Source organism: Chlorocebus sabaeus, chromosome 14 (genome assembly GCF_047675955.1).
Source record: "Chlorocebus sabaeus isolate Y175 chromosome 14, mChlSab1.0.hap1, whole genome shotgun sequence".
Classification (NCBI taxonomy): domain Eukaryota; kingdom Metazoa; phylum Chordata; class Mammalia; order Primates; family Cercopithecidae; genus Chlorocebus; species Chlorocebus sabaeus.
Window position 1 is genome coordinate 86,284,410 of NC_132917.1, and position 17,741 is coordinate 86,302,150.

General features: G+C 41.7%; 2 protein-coding genes and 1 non-coding gene across 13 annotated transcripts in view; 2 read left to right on the plus strand and 1 right to left on the minus strand.

Moving 5' to 3' along the window:
* Window positions 1–10,415, plus strand: part of PTCD3 (pentatricopeptide repeat domain 3) — a 31,194-nt gene extending 20,779 nt beyond the window's left edge. Inside the window, exons 14-24 of the mRNA XM_007969990.3 lie at window positions 196–246; window positions 2,893–2,982; window positions 3,331–3,359; window positions 4,579–4,685; window positions 5,436–5,514; window positions 5,604–5,694; window positions 6,556–6,641; window positions 7,091–7,239; window positions 8,795–8,836; window positions 9,249–9,407; window positions 9,740–10,415. Coding sequence (XP_007968181.3) covers window positions 196–246; window positions 2,893–2,982; window positions 3,331–3,359; window positions 4,579–4,685; window positions 5,436–5,514; window positions 5,604–5,694; window positions 6,556–6,641; window positions 7,091–7,239; window positions 8,795–8,836; window positions 9,249–9,407; window positions 9,740–9,830 — 974 coding nt within the window. The 3' untranslated portion in view covers window positions 9,831–10,415. The remainder of the gene's footprint in view (window positions 1–195; window positions 247–2,892; window positions 2,983–3,330; window positions 3,360–4,578; window positions 4,686–5,435; window positions 5,515–5,603; window positions 5,695–6,555; window positions 6,642–7,090; window positions 7,240–8,794; window positions 8,837–9,248; window positions 9,408–9,739) is intronic.
* Window positions 8,145–8,281, plus strand: LOC119627448 (small nucleolar RNA SNORD94). The gene has a single exon (XR_005243641.1). It is a non-coding gene; the product is annotated as a small nucleolar RNA SNORD94 (small nucleolar RNA).
* A 5,707-nt stretch (window positions 10,416–16,122) lies between the features above and the next one.
* Window positions 16,123–17,741, minus strand: part of IMMT (inner membrane mitochondrial protein) — a 52,811-nt gene continuing 51,192 nt past the window's right edge. For all 11 annotated transcript variants that reach the window (XM_038007210.2, XM_073023140.1, XM_038007207.2 and 8 more), the window contains one exon: window positions 16,123–17,073. In XM_038007210.2, coding sequence (XP_037863138.1) covers window positions 16,460–17,073 — 614 coding nt within the window. In that variant the 3' untranslated portion in view covers window positions 16,123–16,459. The remainder of the gene's footprint in view (window positions 17,074–17,741) is intronic.

A 17,741-nucleotide genomic window follows, 5' to 3' on the forward strand; every position in this document is an offset into this window, starting at 1 on the left:
TAAGTCTTTATGATAGTTTTTCACCTTTACATTAATGAGTTGGAAAATATCTTTGTTCAAAAGAATAGAAATGCATCTATTGCTTAAATATTAACGTTAATATGTTTTAAATTCAGTGTGTCTCAGTAAACTATATTTTGGATTGCTGTGTGTTTACCTCATTGTTTATTTTTTCTATCCACCTGGTAATTCGAGAACCCTCGCTTGCAACATATCACCATATTATTCAGCTGTTTTATCAACCTGGTATGTATGGCCTTAAATTGTGTTAATTTATTTAGAAAATTGACCAGCTTTCTTGAATTTATGTGATTAATTGTTGCAGGTTATCTTCTCTGCATATGAATTAAGAAAAGATAATTTGTAAATTAACCTGTACAGCCTGAGCAGAAAGTTGTGGCTTTTTTTTTAGAGATAGGATCTTGCTCATTGCAGCCTTGAACTCCTGGGCTCAAGCAGTCCTCCCTCCTTAGCCTCCTGAGTAGTTGGGATTACAGATGCCTACCAGCATGCCCAGCTGATTTTTTTTATTGGACAGGGTCTTACTACCTAAAATTATTCTTGAGGTTAGCAATCTTGTTTATGGTATGAAACTTGAGCTGGAGGGGAGAGGGTTATGGAATGTACTGTCAGTGATGTTGTACAAACGGGAATGGTTAGAATGTATTTTGGCTGAAGTCCCTTTTGTTCTCTGGAGCTATGCTATTTAATACCGTAGCCACTAGCCACATGTGGCCAGTTAGTTAAAATTAAGTAAAATAATAAATTATTTTGTCACGTTAGTGCTCAGTAGCCATGTGTCTAGTGGCTACTATGTTCAGTGATGCAGGTTCAGAACATTTCCATCTTTGCCAAAAGTTTGTGGACGTTGCTGCTTCAGAGGAAAGGTAAACTTATTGTGAAGCCTTTTGGGAGGACCTCAGGGCTCCATTCGTTGTCCACTTTTAGGTCAGTTCCAGTGGGAGCTCTGCTCTGTAGATGGACTTTGGAGAGAGACACACCTGAACTGAGATGTCGGCTCTATCATTTATTTACCAGCTATGTCAAAGTGACTGGATACCTACCTGAGGAATAGCAGCAGGGTGTGGTAGTTAAATGAGTTCCACACCGTGTCTGCTACTGTGTTTGGAAGGCACATATGAGACTCTCAGAATCTTTTAGTTCTTATCCATTTATCCCCAGCCTAAGAAATAACCCTTGAGTTCAGAATTGACAGTTCTAGTCATTCTTTCTTGTGATAGACTATAAAAATTACAGAAGAGAACTTGATTCTCTCTGGTTTGGAGGACTAATTTTGTAAAATCCATATCATCACTTGTATAGGCAAATTTTATCTTTAGGAAAAGGAACCAAACAGTTAATTGACTATACCTTGGAAACAGATAAAGTTTCCATAATTGTGTCCCCTAAAATTTTACTCAACCTTGGTGAGATTGTGATGGAGCTAGTATTTCTGACCCCAAAGTATATTCCTTTCCTCTGTAACTCTCATCACTGGTTCAATTGCTAATCAAAGTCAGATGTACTTACATTTCCTAAGTAACAGCCAGGACTGGGGGATGGGGAATCTGGGGGAGCTGTGTTGGTTTGTCTTATGTATATAAATTGCCTGTCTGCAATAATAATTTTGGCTTACGCCTGTAATCCCAGCAATTTAGGAAGCCGAGACAGGAGGATTGCTTGAGCCCAGGAGTTTGAAAACAACCTGGACAACACAGAGAGACCTCCATGTCTACTAAACATGAAAAAAGTAGCTGGACATGGTGGCGCACCCCTGTAGTCCCAGCTACTCAGGAGTGTGAGGCGGGAGGATTGCTTGTGGCCAGGAGGTGGAAACTAGTAAGCTGCATTTGTCCCACTGCACTCCAGCCTAGGTGACAGAGCAAGACCTTGTCTCAATAATAATAATAATTTCTAGGAATTTACCCCAAAGAGAAAGCCTAAATTAGCCAAGAGACAAGACATTGAAAAGAGAATATTATGTAACTGATAAAATTAAGAATGTTAGCAAAGGGAAACATGCTTGAGCAAATTGTGAAACTATCTGTACTGTCATTACAACTCTGCCACAAACACACAGAACAGGTAGGGAACAGAGTGTAGAGAAATATTTGGGAATATTGCAGATGATTTTCTGACCTATTAGTGCTCAGCTCACGTTATTTTTAAGAACTGCCCTGTCCATTCTACTTTTTCTTGACCTCATTCTGATTATATTTAAAGGGAACACAAATGATTACTAGCAAAAAACATTTTTGGTTGGGCGCAGTGGCTCGTGCCTGTAGTCCCAGCACTTTGGGAGGCTGAGGCAGGCCGATCATGAGATCAGGAGTTCAAGACCAGCCTGACCAACATGGGGAAACCCCGTCTCTACTAAAATTACAAAAAATTAGCCAGGCGTGGTGGCGGAGGCCTATAGTCCCAGCTGCTCGGGAGGCTGAGGCAGGAGACTCGGTTGAACCCGGGAAGTGGAGGTTGCAGTGAGCCGAGATTGTGCCATTGCACTCCAGCCAGGGCAACAGTGCATCACTCCATCTCAAAAAAAAAAAAAAAAAAAAAAAGTTTTTCTAAGTATGCTGGTTTGGTGAGGGAGTGTGTGTTACTGTCTGCCTCCTACTCCAGTAAGTCAGGCTTCATGTGAAGAGCCTAAAGAAAGGGGAAAGTCTCAGTGGAGCACATGAATAGAGACCTGTGATTATTCCAGATTTTACAGAGAATTGCTCTCTGCAGGGTGTAGTGGTTCCTTTAGCAAGCATTGGCCTCCACCCAGCTCTATGCGAGGACTTAGGCTGGAGGTGAAGGAAGGAGAAATGTGTCCCTTTGTACTAGGTACTGTGAGGTTGGTGGTGGTAAAGGAAGTGGATTAAACATGTTTGCTTTCTTGTTCTGCAGGAAACCCTTCAAATAGATCATCTTTCATCATTTATGATATAATGAATGAATTAATGGGAAAGAGATTTTCTGCAAAGGACCTGGATGATGGTATGTACAGAAATCACTTGTGTTTTCCTCCTCCAAAGACAGAGGGCCAGTTTCCCTGAGTGCCAGTTAGAGGCCTCGTGATCCCTATATAGCTTAGTAGTATTTTTTTTTCTATTTTTTAAATAAATTTGAGTACATAGTAGGTGTATATAGCTTAGTAATATTTGCCATGATCTTTCTGAGAAAGCCAAAATGTCTGTGGCACGTTCCTGCCTCTCTTAAGTTTTTACGTTCGTAGCTTTATTTTACATGTTACCAGTTTTGTTGGCAGGATTTTTGTTAATGTTATTGACTTGAAAATATATTTTATCCATTGTAACCAAAGCTCTTGTGAACTTTGATTTTCAGATAAGTTTTTTCAGTCAGCCATGAGTGTAGTAAGTATCATTTCTTTATTAATTCACTATCCATTTCCTAAATTTATCTGTAGCTGGAGGGTTCTTCCTGGTTCTTTTCATTTTCTAACTCTTCAGTCATGTCTTTGCTTCTGTTTTTTCTTCTTTCTTTAAAATCTATAATTTTTTTTTTCTCTTAGAGATAGAGGTTCACTGTGTCACCCACGCTGGAGTGCAGTGGCTCACCACAACCTCTGCCTCCTGGGTTCAAGCAATTCTCCTGCCTCAGCCTCTTGAATAGCTGGGACTGCAGGTGTGCGCCACCACGCCTGGCTAATTTTTGTATTTTTTTTTGGGTAGAGATGGAGTTTCACCATATTGACCAGGCTGGTCTTGAACTCCTGACTACTTCCCAAAGTGCTGGGATTACAGGCGTGAACCAACACACCTGGCCTAAAATCTGTACTTTTCAATCACATACTGTCCTTACCCTTTGTTTATTGTTTATGTTGATGTTTTTCATGCCCTCGAACAGATAAGCTTCCATAATATTTCGGATTTGCCTATTAGTAAGTTAAAATTGATAATGGTTTTTATTTTAGTTTATTTAATCATGCTTATCATCGGAAAAATTTCAAGCAGTTTTAAGATGAACCCTGTTCCCTAAGGGTAATTTAATTGCTTTACTATTAGATTGGTGCAAAAGTAATTGTGGCTTTTGCCATTACTTTCAGTGGCAAAAACCGCAATTATAAAAGCCGCTACTTTCAATGGCAAAGACCACAATTACTTTTGCACCAACCTAATATTTAGTGTGGATCCTACCAAGGTATTTACTCTGGGTACTCAAGCGTATGTATATCCAGGCATACTTTCAGGGTGTTTTATTTATTGACAACAATCAGTATTTCCATAGTAAGAACTGTAACTTAACTTTCCTGTGGGTAGATTTTGGAATTACTTCATGGAGATTTTTACTAGTCCATACTCTGCACTGCAGGTGTCTTTTGTGCACTTGACCAGATGTTGTTATAGGATTAATTTCTAACGGTATAATTGCTAAATTAAAATAATATTGTAATAAATTTCACAGGACTTGGGATTTGTCTCCCCCCATTTCTTGTAACTTATTTGCTGTCAACCAATAATACGTTTAATCAACATTAAGTATTTTCACAAGACGCTCTACTGTTTTTATTCATTTGTGAACCACATGGCTGACAGGGTATCAGAGTGATACTTACTACTTGCAAATTTTTAGTGCTCATCTCTCAGAGATCTAGAACTTGCCTACCAAATACATGACCTTTTAAATACTGGAGACAACCGGAAATTCATTGGACTTGATCATCAGCGTAATTTCTATTAGTAAGTGTGTTGGAAATGTATCCTTTTGCATGAGTGACCATATTCTGCAAGTGGGAGGCTGTTGATGTCCCTTCATACCTCACCTCTGGTTTCAGGCAGCATGCCAGTGATCTAATAGGACGTGTTAATTGAGCACTTAGGAATTAAAGCAGTGGTAAAACTGCCAGATTTGAAAGACTGTACTAGTTTGTGTCCTTTGAGTTTTTTTTTTTGGGCAACAGATTAAAATCTACATATCTTTTTCCTCTACCCCCTCTCATTTTACATTTTCAAATTGTCATAGCAGGGTGAGCCCTGAAGATTTCCTCTCACCTCCTTTGCTTTTGTATTCAAAGATCAAGATACTGGAACCCAGAGATACTCCCTAAATGGGTTTGCTTTTAGGCAGATAAGAACATGAATTTAAGAAGGCAGCATGTTAACAGATGTGTGAGAGTCGTTTTCGGTGTATCCAAATCCTTGTTTCACATTGAATGTTTCTAAAATGAATTTGAAGTTCAGTATCTATTCACTACGACCTAAGAGTAGACAGAGGAAACAGTTAGAAATGACCTGGTGAGGGTAAGGTGTTTAGTTGGGAAGTCAGCATATACTGGCAGCTCTTAAACCAAGTATTGGCTCATTTAACTTGAAATTGTAAGTATTTTGAAATTCTTTGTAACATATAATATGCTGTAATTTCACTCATTATTTCCCCTGTTGTTAGACATAGGGACTTTAGACTAAACATACTTTTTGCCTTCATCACAGTTCCAGGTTCTTTGATTTGATTTGTCTAATGGAGCAAATTGATGTCACCTTGAAGTGGTATGAGGACCTGATACCTTCAGTAAGATGGTTCATTACTTGTTATTTATCATTCTAGATGAATTGGGTTTCTGTAGATTAATGCTTTAAAAATGTGTTTCTCTTAATCAGGTCTGCTTTCCCCACGTCCAAACATTGATACATCTTCTCCAAGCACTGGATGTGGCCAATCGGCTAGAAGTGATTCCTCAAATTTGGAAAGGTCCGTTTTACTTTGTATGTGTCCAGGTGCATGTCACCCCAGTATCTTCTGTTTTGATAATGAATGTGTTAACGTTACTGTTAGGGATGAAAACTTCCATTTTGACTGAACTGAATGTGTTAGTTGAGAGCTACTTCAAGGTCACGTGCTCATGTTGCATGTTGACTATCAGGAGAAAAATTTGTTGAAAATGACTTAAGTCAGTCCCTTGGTGACATAGGAATGAGCTGAGTTTTGTGCACCTGTTGTGTAATATGACCCAAAGAAAGTAAGTGCTGATGACGTAGCAGACCCTAAATCTGAATGAAGGCCTTGGATCCGAGAGCCTGTGCAATTCCTCTGTGCCAGTGTGGCCTCACTTTGCTAACCAGTCAGTGATGATTATGATTCCAAGTAATAGCCATGAGCATCACGCATCACGGGTGTGTGTACTGGTCTGTCTTATGTGTATAACTTGACTGCAAAATGAAATAGATACTCTGTATCTTCTACTAGGTGACTACTGTATTATAAGTAAGTAGGCTCTAGTCCTGCCCTCCTGCTTCACAAGACCGCTCTAATGAGTAATAAAAGTATATCAAAAATTCCCAAGTGCTATAAAACAATGTCTTACCACGTGGAGCTGGTGACCGCTCCCATGTAGTGCACGTGCTGTGATGAACACTTCACTGGAACAAGGCCCAGGCATTGGCTTTTACATTGGTTCCACCTTGAATCCTGGTGGGTTTCTGGAATCCTGGGATAAGCCTAGAATAAATAACAGCAACTTATTTTTACCGAGCAAGAAATAGGTTGACAGTGAACAAGAGAGTGTTGGTTTTACATAACAATGATCACTCCTTGTTCCTTTCTTGTCTCAAGATAGTAAAGAATATGGTTTCACTTTCCGCAACGACCTGAGAGAAGAGATCCTGATGCTCATGGCAAGGGACAAACACCCACCAGAGGTAGGCCTGAAACTCACCAGCCAGTATATCCTCCCATACTGAGGTCTTAAGGCTAGCTTCCCCAGTTTCATCTGCCCTTTTGGAGAGTTCTGCCACCCAAACCCATATTTGAGTGATGATACATCTAAACGTATCTTGCCTTTAGCAGAAATCTGTCCTTAAAGTTACCGTCTTTCCTGTAGTCCAAAACAAGCAACATGAAATTAGCTTCTGTCTTCAGCTTGCTTTTTAAAAAATGTTCATCTATAAAGGAAATGCATAGCTGAATTTGAAAGTTGTGGCTAATCAAAATACTTAGGACAGGGTCCTTTTTTAATTACTCGTGTGCTATACACATAATATATTCAAATGGTAAAATGCATTTCTCAGAATTTAAGGATCCTGTAATTCTGAACTGAAATTCTCACAAAATCAGTTAGGCAGTTCTGCTGACTCCTAAAGCTTCTCAGCTTCAGGTGGCATTTGCTGACTGTGCTGCTGATATCAAATCTACATATGAAAGCCAACCCATCAGACAGACTGCTCAGGATTGGTCAGCCATCTCTCTCAACTGTATAGCTGTCCTCTTTTTAAGGGCTGGGAGAACTCAGGAAGCCTGGTGAGTACAGTACCACAAGTTTACACTTTAGAAGCTTTTGTATTTGGATCTAAAACATTGACCCACGCTGGTAGAAGTTCTCTCATTTGGCCATTTTCTCATTTGACCATGTAACAAGTATTTGATTCGGGAACTTGCAAATACCAACTAAAAAGGAAACTTTTGGAAGAAGACAATATGCATGATGTATTTGAGATAAGGCATGGTTCTCTCAAACCATAGGCTGAGAATTAATTGTCTTTCCCTTTCTACTTTCTGTGTCTATGGACAAGTAAGTCACTTAACCCCATTACTCCACTTAAATGGACTAAAGATCAAAGAAACATGATCAAGGAAACATAGTTTTGAAAATGTTTTGGTCATTTGGGTTATTGAAGTATTTTTGGATACTTCTCCCATCCCGCTCTCCAACTTAAAATGTGGGCTGTGTACTTAGACTTCTGGAAGCTGGCATTTACACACATTAACTAAACTTGGCCTTGACCACAACCCATCCTTGGTTGGTGCCGCTGTGTTCTGGTTATGTTTTTATCAGCACTTCATTCACATACTAATTTTTGTGTTTGTGAATGGGAACCTTAGCCATACTCATGTTTCCAAAAATGAGCAAAAGGATCTTTTGTAGGGATAGTGACAGGTGGTTTTCCTGTATTTTGTTTTGTATATAAATGTGTGTTCTAAGAGTCACGAGTGGGAGGTGCTTGTGCATGGCTCCTTGTACAAGAAAGTAACTGTATTTGAACATCCGATTGCCAGTCAGCTATCTCCAGGAAAAGATGATGAAGGCTTGTCTTTGAGGTGCGGCTCACACACGCCCCTCTAGCAGCTATGCTGCTAGCGACAGAGACGTATGACATTTGCATTTGGTTGTTAGCTCAGGCAGTTTGGCACACACTTGATATGACCAGGCTGTGATGATTGGCGCAGGGGTACGGACCTCAGCTGAGTCATGGGAGCTGAATGTATGTGTTTCTCTTTTGTCCTGCGTGTGGCAGGCTAATGGGGAGCACTTACATGAGACTGTTGCCTCAATCTGAGCCTGCTCTTCATAACAGAATTCTAAGACAGACTGAACCCCTGCCGTATTTTAAGAGAGGGAAACAGCATTGTTCTGTTCCATGCCTCTTTTCCAGCTGTGCACAGGATGGATTCCCTCCCTAGGACAGTGGTGATCCTCTACAAGAAGACAAATACAGTTGGGAGTATCCCTTTTCCAAAATGCTTGAGACCAGAAGTGTATGGGGTTTTAGATTTTGGAGCATTTTTGGATCAGGAATATTCAACCTATACTAGCAAATCTTGACATTGGCAGCGTATCAGATTTACCTGTGAAAATTGCAGTATAGATTCGTTTGGGGATTTTAAGCACCTGTGGTGATTCTCATGTATACGCAGGGCTGGGAGCTAGTAGAGCCCACAGATGTGTGTCTTTGGGAGCTTACAGTGTAGTTAAGAAAAAGGCATTTAGTCTGTGATTACAGAGGGATGACAGCTATAGTATCTGATTGCCTTGTTTTTCTAATAGTATTCATAATCTTTTTCCTATCTTGAACAGGAAAATGTTGGGGCTTTTCAGGAAGCATAATAAGATCCCTAGGTAAGTTGAAATCAATCAGCTCTCTTTGAGTACGGCCTAGAAGTAGCCACATTTGAAATTTCTTCACCAACCTTAGCCACCACATTTGGGCACTCTTCTGTTAGGCAAGCATACCGTCAACTCCCTACTATCCAGGGCGTCCTGAGGTAAGCAGTTTTTTATCTGTGCTTACGGGTTACCATGAGCTACACAGAATAGATCATCATGAAGTCATATTGAATGAATGTTGATAATCCCTTTGGCCCTTTAGACTTTCCAACCTCACTGGAAACAAAATAAATGTTAGACTTCATCTAATTTTGTCTCCAGAAGTACTGTTGGGAATTCTATTACTGAACTTATACTGGATCTTGCCTATAAATGTTTTACTAAAGAGGCTGGAGAAAGTTCACACTTTGCCTTTCTTTTACAGAAATGAGTTGCTGAATGAGTTTATGGACCATGCAAAAGCATCTAACAGCCCTTCCCAGGCCATTGAAGTAGTAGAGCTGGCAAGTGCCTTCAGCTTACCTAGTTGTGAGAGCCTCACCCAGAGAGTAATGACTGATTTTGCAATCAACCTGCAACAAAAGTAAGTGGGTCACCACGAAGGAAAGTTTGTAAAATGGTGCAGACCTTTCGTCCATCTGCCCATTCAAGATGTTCGTAGCTTTCTATCCCCTGTATTTCCTTGCAGAAGGTCAGAATGTAGTAATTTAATGATGATTTCATTTGTCATGCAAGTCAGGAAGGCCTCTAGATTTGACTGTTAGAATCTTTTTGTTCCTAATATACTTTAATGCAGCTGCAGGGTCCCTTTTTCTGCTTTCAAAACTGATAGGCTATAGGTGAGTGTCAGAGACACCAAGAACCCCAGCACCCAATTGAATTGCAGTGTAATCCTCCATTTTCTTTTCTTAACAGGGAAGCCCTAGGTAACCTAACTGCACTGACCAGTGACAGTGATACTGACAGCAGCAGTGACAGCGACAGTGACACCAGTGAAGGCAAATGAAAGTGGAGATTCAGGAGCAGCAATGGCCTCACCATAGCTGCTGGAATCACACCTGAGAACTAAGATATGCTAATATTTAACACTGTTAAAAAGAAGACAAGATAAAGATTTGGTGAATTTGTTACTGTGAGGCACAGTCAGTACACAGCCAAGTTATGTAGATTTAAGCTCCTAATTTGCTACTTAATAACCATCTATTAATGCACTGTTAAAGGTTTAGCATTTAAGTAGCAACATTGCGGTTTTCAGACACATGGTGAGGTCCATGGCTCTTGTCGTCAGGATAAGCCTGCACACCTACAGTGTTAGTGAGCTGACCTCATGCTGCCGTCCTCGTGCCATTGGCGTCTCCCTGCTGCTGGACTTCTGCCTTTGTTGGCCTGATGTGCTGCTGTGATGCTGGTCCTTCATCTTAGAAAGGTGTTCATGCAGTTCTATCACAGTTGGGGTTGGGTCAATAGTTTCCCAATTTCAGGATATTTCGATGTCAGAAATAAGCCTCTTAGGAATGACTAAAACAAGATAATGGCAGTTTAGGCTGCACAACTGGTAAAATGACTGTAAATAAATGTTGTAATTAATGTACACGTTTGCATTTTTGTTAATATAGCCATTGCCATAGTTTTCTAACTTGAACAGCCATGAATGTTTCATGTCTCCCTTTATTTTTGTCTATAGCTGGTACTTATTTTAGTGGTTGAAATGAGAGCTAGTGATGACAGAAGGATGTGGAATGTATTCTTGACGTCATAATCAAGTTGGTAACGACTACTTCTAGCAGCTCTTACCACTGTGACTTAAATGGTCCTGGAAGGCAGTAAGTGGAGGTTTGCAGCATTCCTGCCTTCATGAGGGCTTCCCCCACCAGCCACTTTGCACATACCTGGCTCTTAGATTTACTTAGGTAGCCCGTGAGTTATCCACACGAGAGCTTCATCTTTACCTTGCCAGAGTTGACAATTATGGATGCTCTAGTCTACTAATACTTGTGTTCCCATCTGTCTGCCATCCTCTGAAGGCCAGGACCCAGTCACACATCCTTAGAAACCAAAGGATGGTTTGTGCTTTCTCTTAGGATGTCAGGTCTTAGGGCATTTAATTGAAGGAATCCCCCCCAACCCCCGCAAAAAAAAAGCTGATATAGTAACTAGCTACTTAAGCATCCATGGGTATTGCTCCGTATCAAAGCAGATTTGCAGGACAGAGAGGAAATTAGCCTCCAGTCTTGGTTTACAGCTTCCAAGGAGAACCTGGCCACCTGAAAGGTTAACTCAGTCCCTTCCTGTCTCTGGTTCATCAGCACCTGCAGATGCCTGACTCTTGTTAGCCTTACTATTCAATACAGTCCTTAGATTCATGGTATGCGTCTCCCTATCCAGGCGCCAATTCTGAATCACCATGTTGCTCTGCAGCTAGAGTTGATAGGAGAAAATCCATCTGGGAAGGTGGCCCATGAATTTGTAGTGGACTTTTCAAAATGAGTGATTTGTTAGCTTGGTACTTTTAAGTTTGTGGTACAGATACTCCAAACCCATACTCTGAGCAATTGAACTCAGAGAAAAATTAAGGCCTCACAGGATAAGTCTCCATTCTCTGTAAATGTTTATTTTATCATAGTCTTTAGCCTCTACTATCAGTAAAATGTTCTCTTTGGGTGTGGTGACTCACACCTGTAATCAGCACTTTGGGAGGCAGAGGCAGGAAGATCACTTAGGTCCAGGAGTTTGAGACCAGCCTGGGCAACACAGTGAGACACCAGCTCTACAAAAAAAATTAAAAAGCCAGACTGGCAGTATGCACCTGTGTCCCAGCTAATTGGGAGGGTGAGATGGGAGGATTGTTTGAGCCTAGGAGAGGGAGGTTGCAGTGAACCGTGATCGTACCACTACACTGCAGCCTGGGCAACAGAGCAAGCCCCCGTCTTAGAGAAACCAGAATTTTGGAAGAGCAAATAGGGCCAAGTGCAGGGCTCATGCCTGTAATCCCAGCACTTCAGGTGCCAATGTGGATCGCCTGAGCCCAGGAGTTTGAGACCAGCCTAGGTAACAGTGAGGCCCCCCTCCCTACAAAAGATTTTAACAGTTGGGCGTAGTGGTGCGTGCCTGTAATCCCAGCTCTCTGGAGACTGAGGTGGGGGCATTGTTTGAGCCTGGGAGGCTGAGGCTGCAGTAGCCATGATTGCACCACTGCATTCCAGCCTGGTTGACGGAGCGACCCTTGTCTCCAAGAAAAAAAAAAAAGCAAATGGGATTAAGGACTCTCATGGAATGGGGAGGGGAAAGGGAGTCTTAATATATGTGGAATAAACTTGCTCAGTGTTGTTGCCACAGAGTTACATTACCAATGTGTAGAAGTCAGAAACTGGACTTCCAGTTTGGTTCAAACATTTGAGGATTTGAGGATTGTCTTAAAATTATAGCCATCAAAGTATTCAAGAGGTTGGATGGCACTCGAAGATTCTACATGTCTAGAATCAAACTCACATCTAGCACCTAGGTCTTAATAAATGCTTAATGAATGCCACCAACTCTGCAAAGTATTCATTCGTTGATTTTGAGACCTTAGTCACGTTGCTACTACAAGTAGGGCATATGACCTCTTAAGAAGCAGAACTTCGAGAAGTCCTTACGTAACCACAGTAAAGCAGACCCTCCCCTTTCAGCAACCTCAAAGCAAAAAAAAAAAAACCAAGCCCCCTGGTGAGCTGCTGTATAAACATGCCAAGCACTAGGCGTAGAGGAAAAGATGTCAGATTGTACTGTCACTGGCTATGTACCTATAGTCTCTAAGATAGGGTAGCCTTTGTCTTTCAAACTGCATTGCAATATAGATCTGTGCATAGATACATGCATTAAGTGTAGCAAATTGTGATGTAAATTTTTTACTGCTGGTCATGGTCAAAAAGATATGCTATGAAATTGAGTCACTAGGAGCATGGGTGTGTAAGGCAGGTTTTATAGAACCGTTTAGATTCAACATTAATGGTAGAGTGGCATTTTACTAAAAAAATGGGCGTATTTGGTTTGGGTGCTGTAAGGCAATTTGCTAGGACATGGGATAATCAGATTACACAAAATGTAGGCAGTGAACACGTCTTCATCCTGGCCCAGAAAATAGCCTATTAAAAAATGCTGTCCAGGCCAGGCACAGTGGCTGATGCCTGTAATCCCAGCACTTCGGGAGGGTGAGGCTGGAGGATCGCTTGAGTTCAAGACCAGCCTGAGCAACATAGTGAGAACCCATCTCAAAAGAAAGAAAATGTCCAGCTGTGGACTTTCAGGATTCAGTACTGCTGGGGATCAAGCCCAAGAACGTTTTTCAGAGCTCTAAGATGCTTGAAAAGTAAGAGTGTCCAAGAGGAATAAAGGTCATGACAGAATTTACTCCCAGGACAATCTAAGTTCTGCACAAGTACCCGTGGTGTCTGTTCCCACAACAATGGCCCCTTCACAAGCTCTTGCCTCACAACCCCTGCAGAAGCCCTTCAACAAAACTGATAAGACTAGTGAAACCTACTCCTCACATGGGTAAGAGTTGCAGTGGGCAGGTCACCCTCCTTCCTGCCCCCATCCTTTGCTTCCTCAAGCTCCCCACCAATCTCAGGGCCCATGGATACATCAATGGGAAGGAAGCCAGGAAAGAATAGACCTACAGTATAATAGGGGTGTGGTGACCACTGGACCTGATGAAGAGAATCTGCCTGACATTTAGTAAGCCGTTTTATTTCCCTTCTGCGTTAAATCAAATGATCTGTTCTGCACTGAGCCAAGCAAGTTACTTTAAAACTGGTGGCACAACTCATTTGGGACTTGGAGACTGCTTTTATCCAGAATCTGTTAAGAGAGCAGGGGATTTAAATTAATACAAAGGAATATGAAGGTAGTATGCCTTAAAGACTGTCTAAAATTAGGTGTGTGTTTGTTACATTATTAATTTTGAAATATTAAACAACATGAAAATGTTCAATCAGGATGCATGAGTTTTAAAATGTTGAACACTGTCCTACATCAGTAAGGAGGGAGGCAAGGTCATTTCAGACTAAAACAGATTGAGGATTAAACCAAGACAGAAGTGGTGATTTGGCTTTTTATGATTTTTGCTGTGGCAATGGCAGTCGCGTGACTTTTCACTTGCAGTATAAATGAAAGGCTGAAGTGAAGCCGACCTGCCCTAATGGCTCAGGGCTATATCCACCTCCCAGATAACCCTGGCCTTTGGGACTCCATCTCCTTGAAGTAGCACTGAGAACCCAAGAAGAGGCTCCGCTGCTTTTTGCAGTTACATCTCAGGAAGATTTTTAAGCACGAGGAAGGAAAATAAAGGCCTGGCCAAGCAGGGTCCCCTTTTCAGTATCATCTTGGTTCCTAATAAGCAATCAAGGAGGTGGGTGTGTTGGCTGGTAAAGGAACTACTAAGATTCAGAAGCCTGTAGTCTTCATTATTTTGACTTACAGGTTAAAATAAACCACTCGGCTGGGCGCGGTGGCTCACACCTGTAATCCCAGCACTTTGGGAGACCGGGGTGGGCAGATCATGAAGTCGGGAGTTCGAGACCAGCCTGGCCAACACAGTGAAACCCCATCTCTACTAAAAACACAAAAAAATTAGCTGGGTATGGTGGTGGGCAACTGTAATCCCAGCTGCTCGGGAGGCTGAGGCAAGAGAATCGCTTGAACCTGGGAGGCAGAGGTTGCAGTGAGCAGAGATTGTGCCACTGCACTCCAGCCTGGGTGACAGTGCGAGACTCTTGTCTCAAAAAATAATAATAAAAAATAAACCACTCAGTATTGCTGCTTCTAAGTTCAAACAGATAATCACATCTGAAGGAAGTTATTTCGGGGTTCCAAGATAAACTTAGATTTTTTTATAATCTATAATATTTTACATTATCTCATACAAGTAAAATAGAAATTATAAGCATTTCTAGTATGACAAATAGGGAAGTTTAGCTTTACAAGTAATGTATTTTGCAATTTTGTGCCATTCCAAAAGGAAAGACTGAATTTAGAACAGTCCTATTATCTCCTAATAAAAACTTAGTATCCCCCGGGTAGGTGTGCACAGAGTGCCTCTGCCTTTGAGATTAAGGGCATTAATCTCAGGAAGGAATACAAAGCATGTGTTCCAATCAGAAACTAGATGTATTTTGCTGAATTAAATAAATCCACTTAGGAGGGAATACAAGGACTATTGACAACATTAACACAAGCCAAAGGTGGACCAATATATCCCCAAAGCAAAGGACAAGGCCAGTGCCATACAGACACTAGAATGTAATTACCCAAATGCAGGGGCTGGCATACACCTACAGATGCAGAACCTGTCCCCTTTGTGATTGCAGATGTGTTGCTCAGAAAAAAGTGCCTCCTCAATTTCTTTGTGAACACACGATGTCCAACAAAAAGTTGTAACTCTGGAGAAAGTTGACAATATTTTTATGTAGAGATGGTGGCATTCATGGAGTAAAATAATTAGTGCTTATGCAATATGACAATTGTACTAATCTTTAGAAAGGTGAACTGAGAAAAGTTCTCTGGGTTTTACAGCAATCTACATCAAATACACAACAAAACCATTTAATCTCTTCATTAAGATTTCAGGCTCCCCATCCGCACTTTGAAGGGATTCAGAGCCCGGGTACTAGGAAGAACTGAGCTCCGTTACCGGTGTTTTAGAACCGGGAGCTGTGACCCATACAGGGCCGCTGAATTAACCTGTGAGCAGACCAACATTTTAATAAGTCACTAGAATGATATATCCCCAATTACAGATACATTGGCACTTTGGCTTGTATATTACTCTTTTGAGACTGAGCAGCAGGAATCAATTCACCAAAACCTTCAAAGCCAAAAAGCAGGCTGTGGACTTCTGGTGACGCAATTCACAGCCTGGAAACTCTGTGTGCCAGAAGTTCCTACTTCTGCTGTTGTTTCTCCAGGAAATTTTCTGTACGTACAACAAACTAGAATTTTTTTTTTTTTTGAGAGTTTTGCTCTTGTTGCCCAGGCTGGAGTGTGATGGCGCAATCTTGACTCACTGCAACCTCCACCTCCGTTCAAGCAATTCTTCTGCCTCAGCCTCCCAAGTAGCTGGGATTACAACAGGCATGCGCCACCACACCCGGCTTAATTGTGTATTTTTAGTAGATACGGGTTTCTCCATGTTGGTCAGGCTGGTCTCAAACTCCCAACCTCAGGTGATCCACCCGCCTTAGCCTCCCAAAGTGCTGGGATTACAGGTGTGAGCCACTGCACCCAGCCAGAAATGTACTTTTTGAAAACGGATAAGATACTCAGTTTTCATCTTGTTGCTTTATTCAGTTTGCTCCAAGGGCAAAATCAACAGTAGTAGAGATCACAAACATTATTTTGATTGGCCTCACAAGCCTCATCAGTAAAACCTGAAAAAACAGAAAAATGTTACACAAGTTGCAAAGAAAGCACTCCTGGAGTTCACTGACATGATAGCAAATGGAAAGAATATAAGTGCAACAGGTGTTAACATTTAGAACAGTACTTGTAAACCTGCTCATTTCTAGACAATTCTGAGACCCTTGTTGCGAACCCTTCATCTATCACTGCTGATTTCCTTTGACATGAAATACGACTTTACGAAAATCTTCCTAGACCTTACTCTGGCTGCACTTGAGTGGTTCCTATTCCTACGGCGCTGGCATACGCTGTCAGGATTTCCACTATCTGTTTCGTTTCTAGGGTCATTCGGGCTTCCTTCAGCCAGTCCTGTGCCACTCGTCTGGATTCCCCCTTCAGCTGATTGACAAACTTTGCTGCTAGCTCCAGATCACCATGCTCAATGCAATAGGAAGCATATGACAGTAATTTAAATGTGTTTATATCCTCAGGGCAGAGCTCCGGGGGCGGCTTTAGTTGCTGAGGCGGGAATAGGAGCAGGGACTGTAGGTAGGAGAGGAAGTACTGGTACAAGCTATTTCTGGTTTCATCAATCATTGCTACCCTTCGGGCCAGTTTTTGAACAGCATAGAAACGGGCTCTAAGGGTCTCTTCACTGTACACCCCACGGGTCAGGGACTCTGGAGGGATAGCTGCGGTTAAAGCTTGGGTAAATTCGTTATCAGAACAGTTGGCTTTGATGGCCTCAACTGCACTACCCAGCGGGATAGTAGGTGTTTCTGCAGATGAGGTCTTCATGCTGTACTTTAATGCCTCCACTGAAAGCCAGAGTTGGTGGGCTTTTCTAGCTTCCTCTTCGGCAACTGCATGACCTACAAAGAAAAAAAGGCAAAGCCAAACATTTTTCTCTCCATCTGATGACATACATCCACAGAACTGATGCACATTCAACAAGCTACATCTACACATGTGGAAGATGAGGCCAGAAAGAGTTTCTTACAATCCCACCCCCACCACTTATTTCTGGTGTCTTTTCCTAGCTGGCCTCTTCATATCAATCAGGCAGTAAGGCATGACATGATTTTATGGGGACTTGTTTTCACTAAAGTCATGGAGAAAACAGGGAGGATATACAGGCACAAGCACAACTAAGTCTCCCTTCCCTCTTCCTGTGACACCCAGGACAATGCTAGGTCAAAGAGTACACAGAAGTCATTCACATGTGCATGCTATCTAATCCACATATTTTTACCTTTAATAGTTGAGAAAGAAACATACTATTTAAATTAGGCTAAGACTTACGCTAAGGCCATCAGAAATTTTCTGCAAAAAAAATGAGAGACTTCAGGGCCAGGCACAACGACTCACGCCTGTAATCCCAGCACTTTGGGAGGCCAAGGTGGGTGGATCACTTGTGGTCAGGAGTTCAGGACTAGCCTGGCCAAGATGGTGAAACCCCGTGTCTACTAAAAACACAAAACCTGGCTGGGCGCGGTGGCTCAAGCCTGTAATCCCAACATTTTGGGAGGCCGAGACGGGC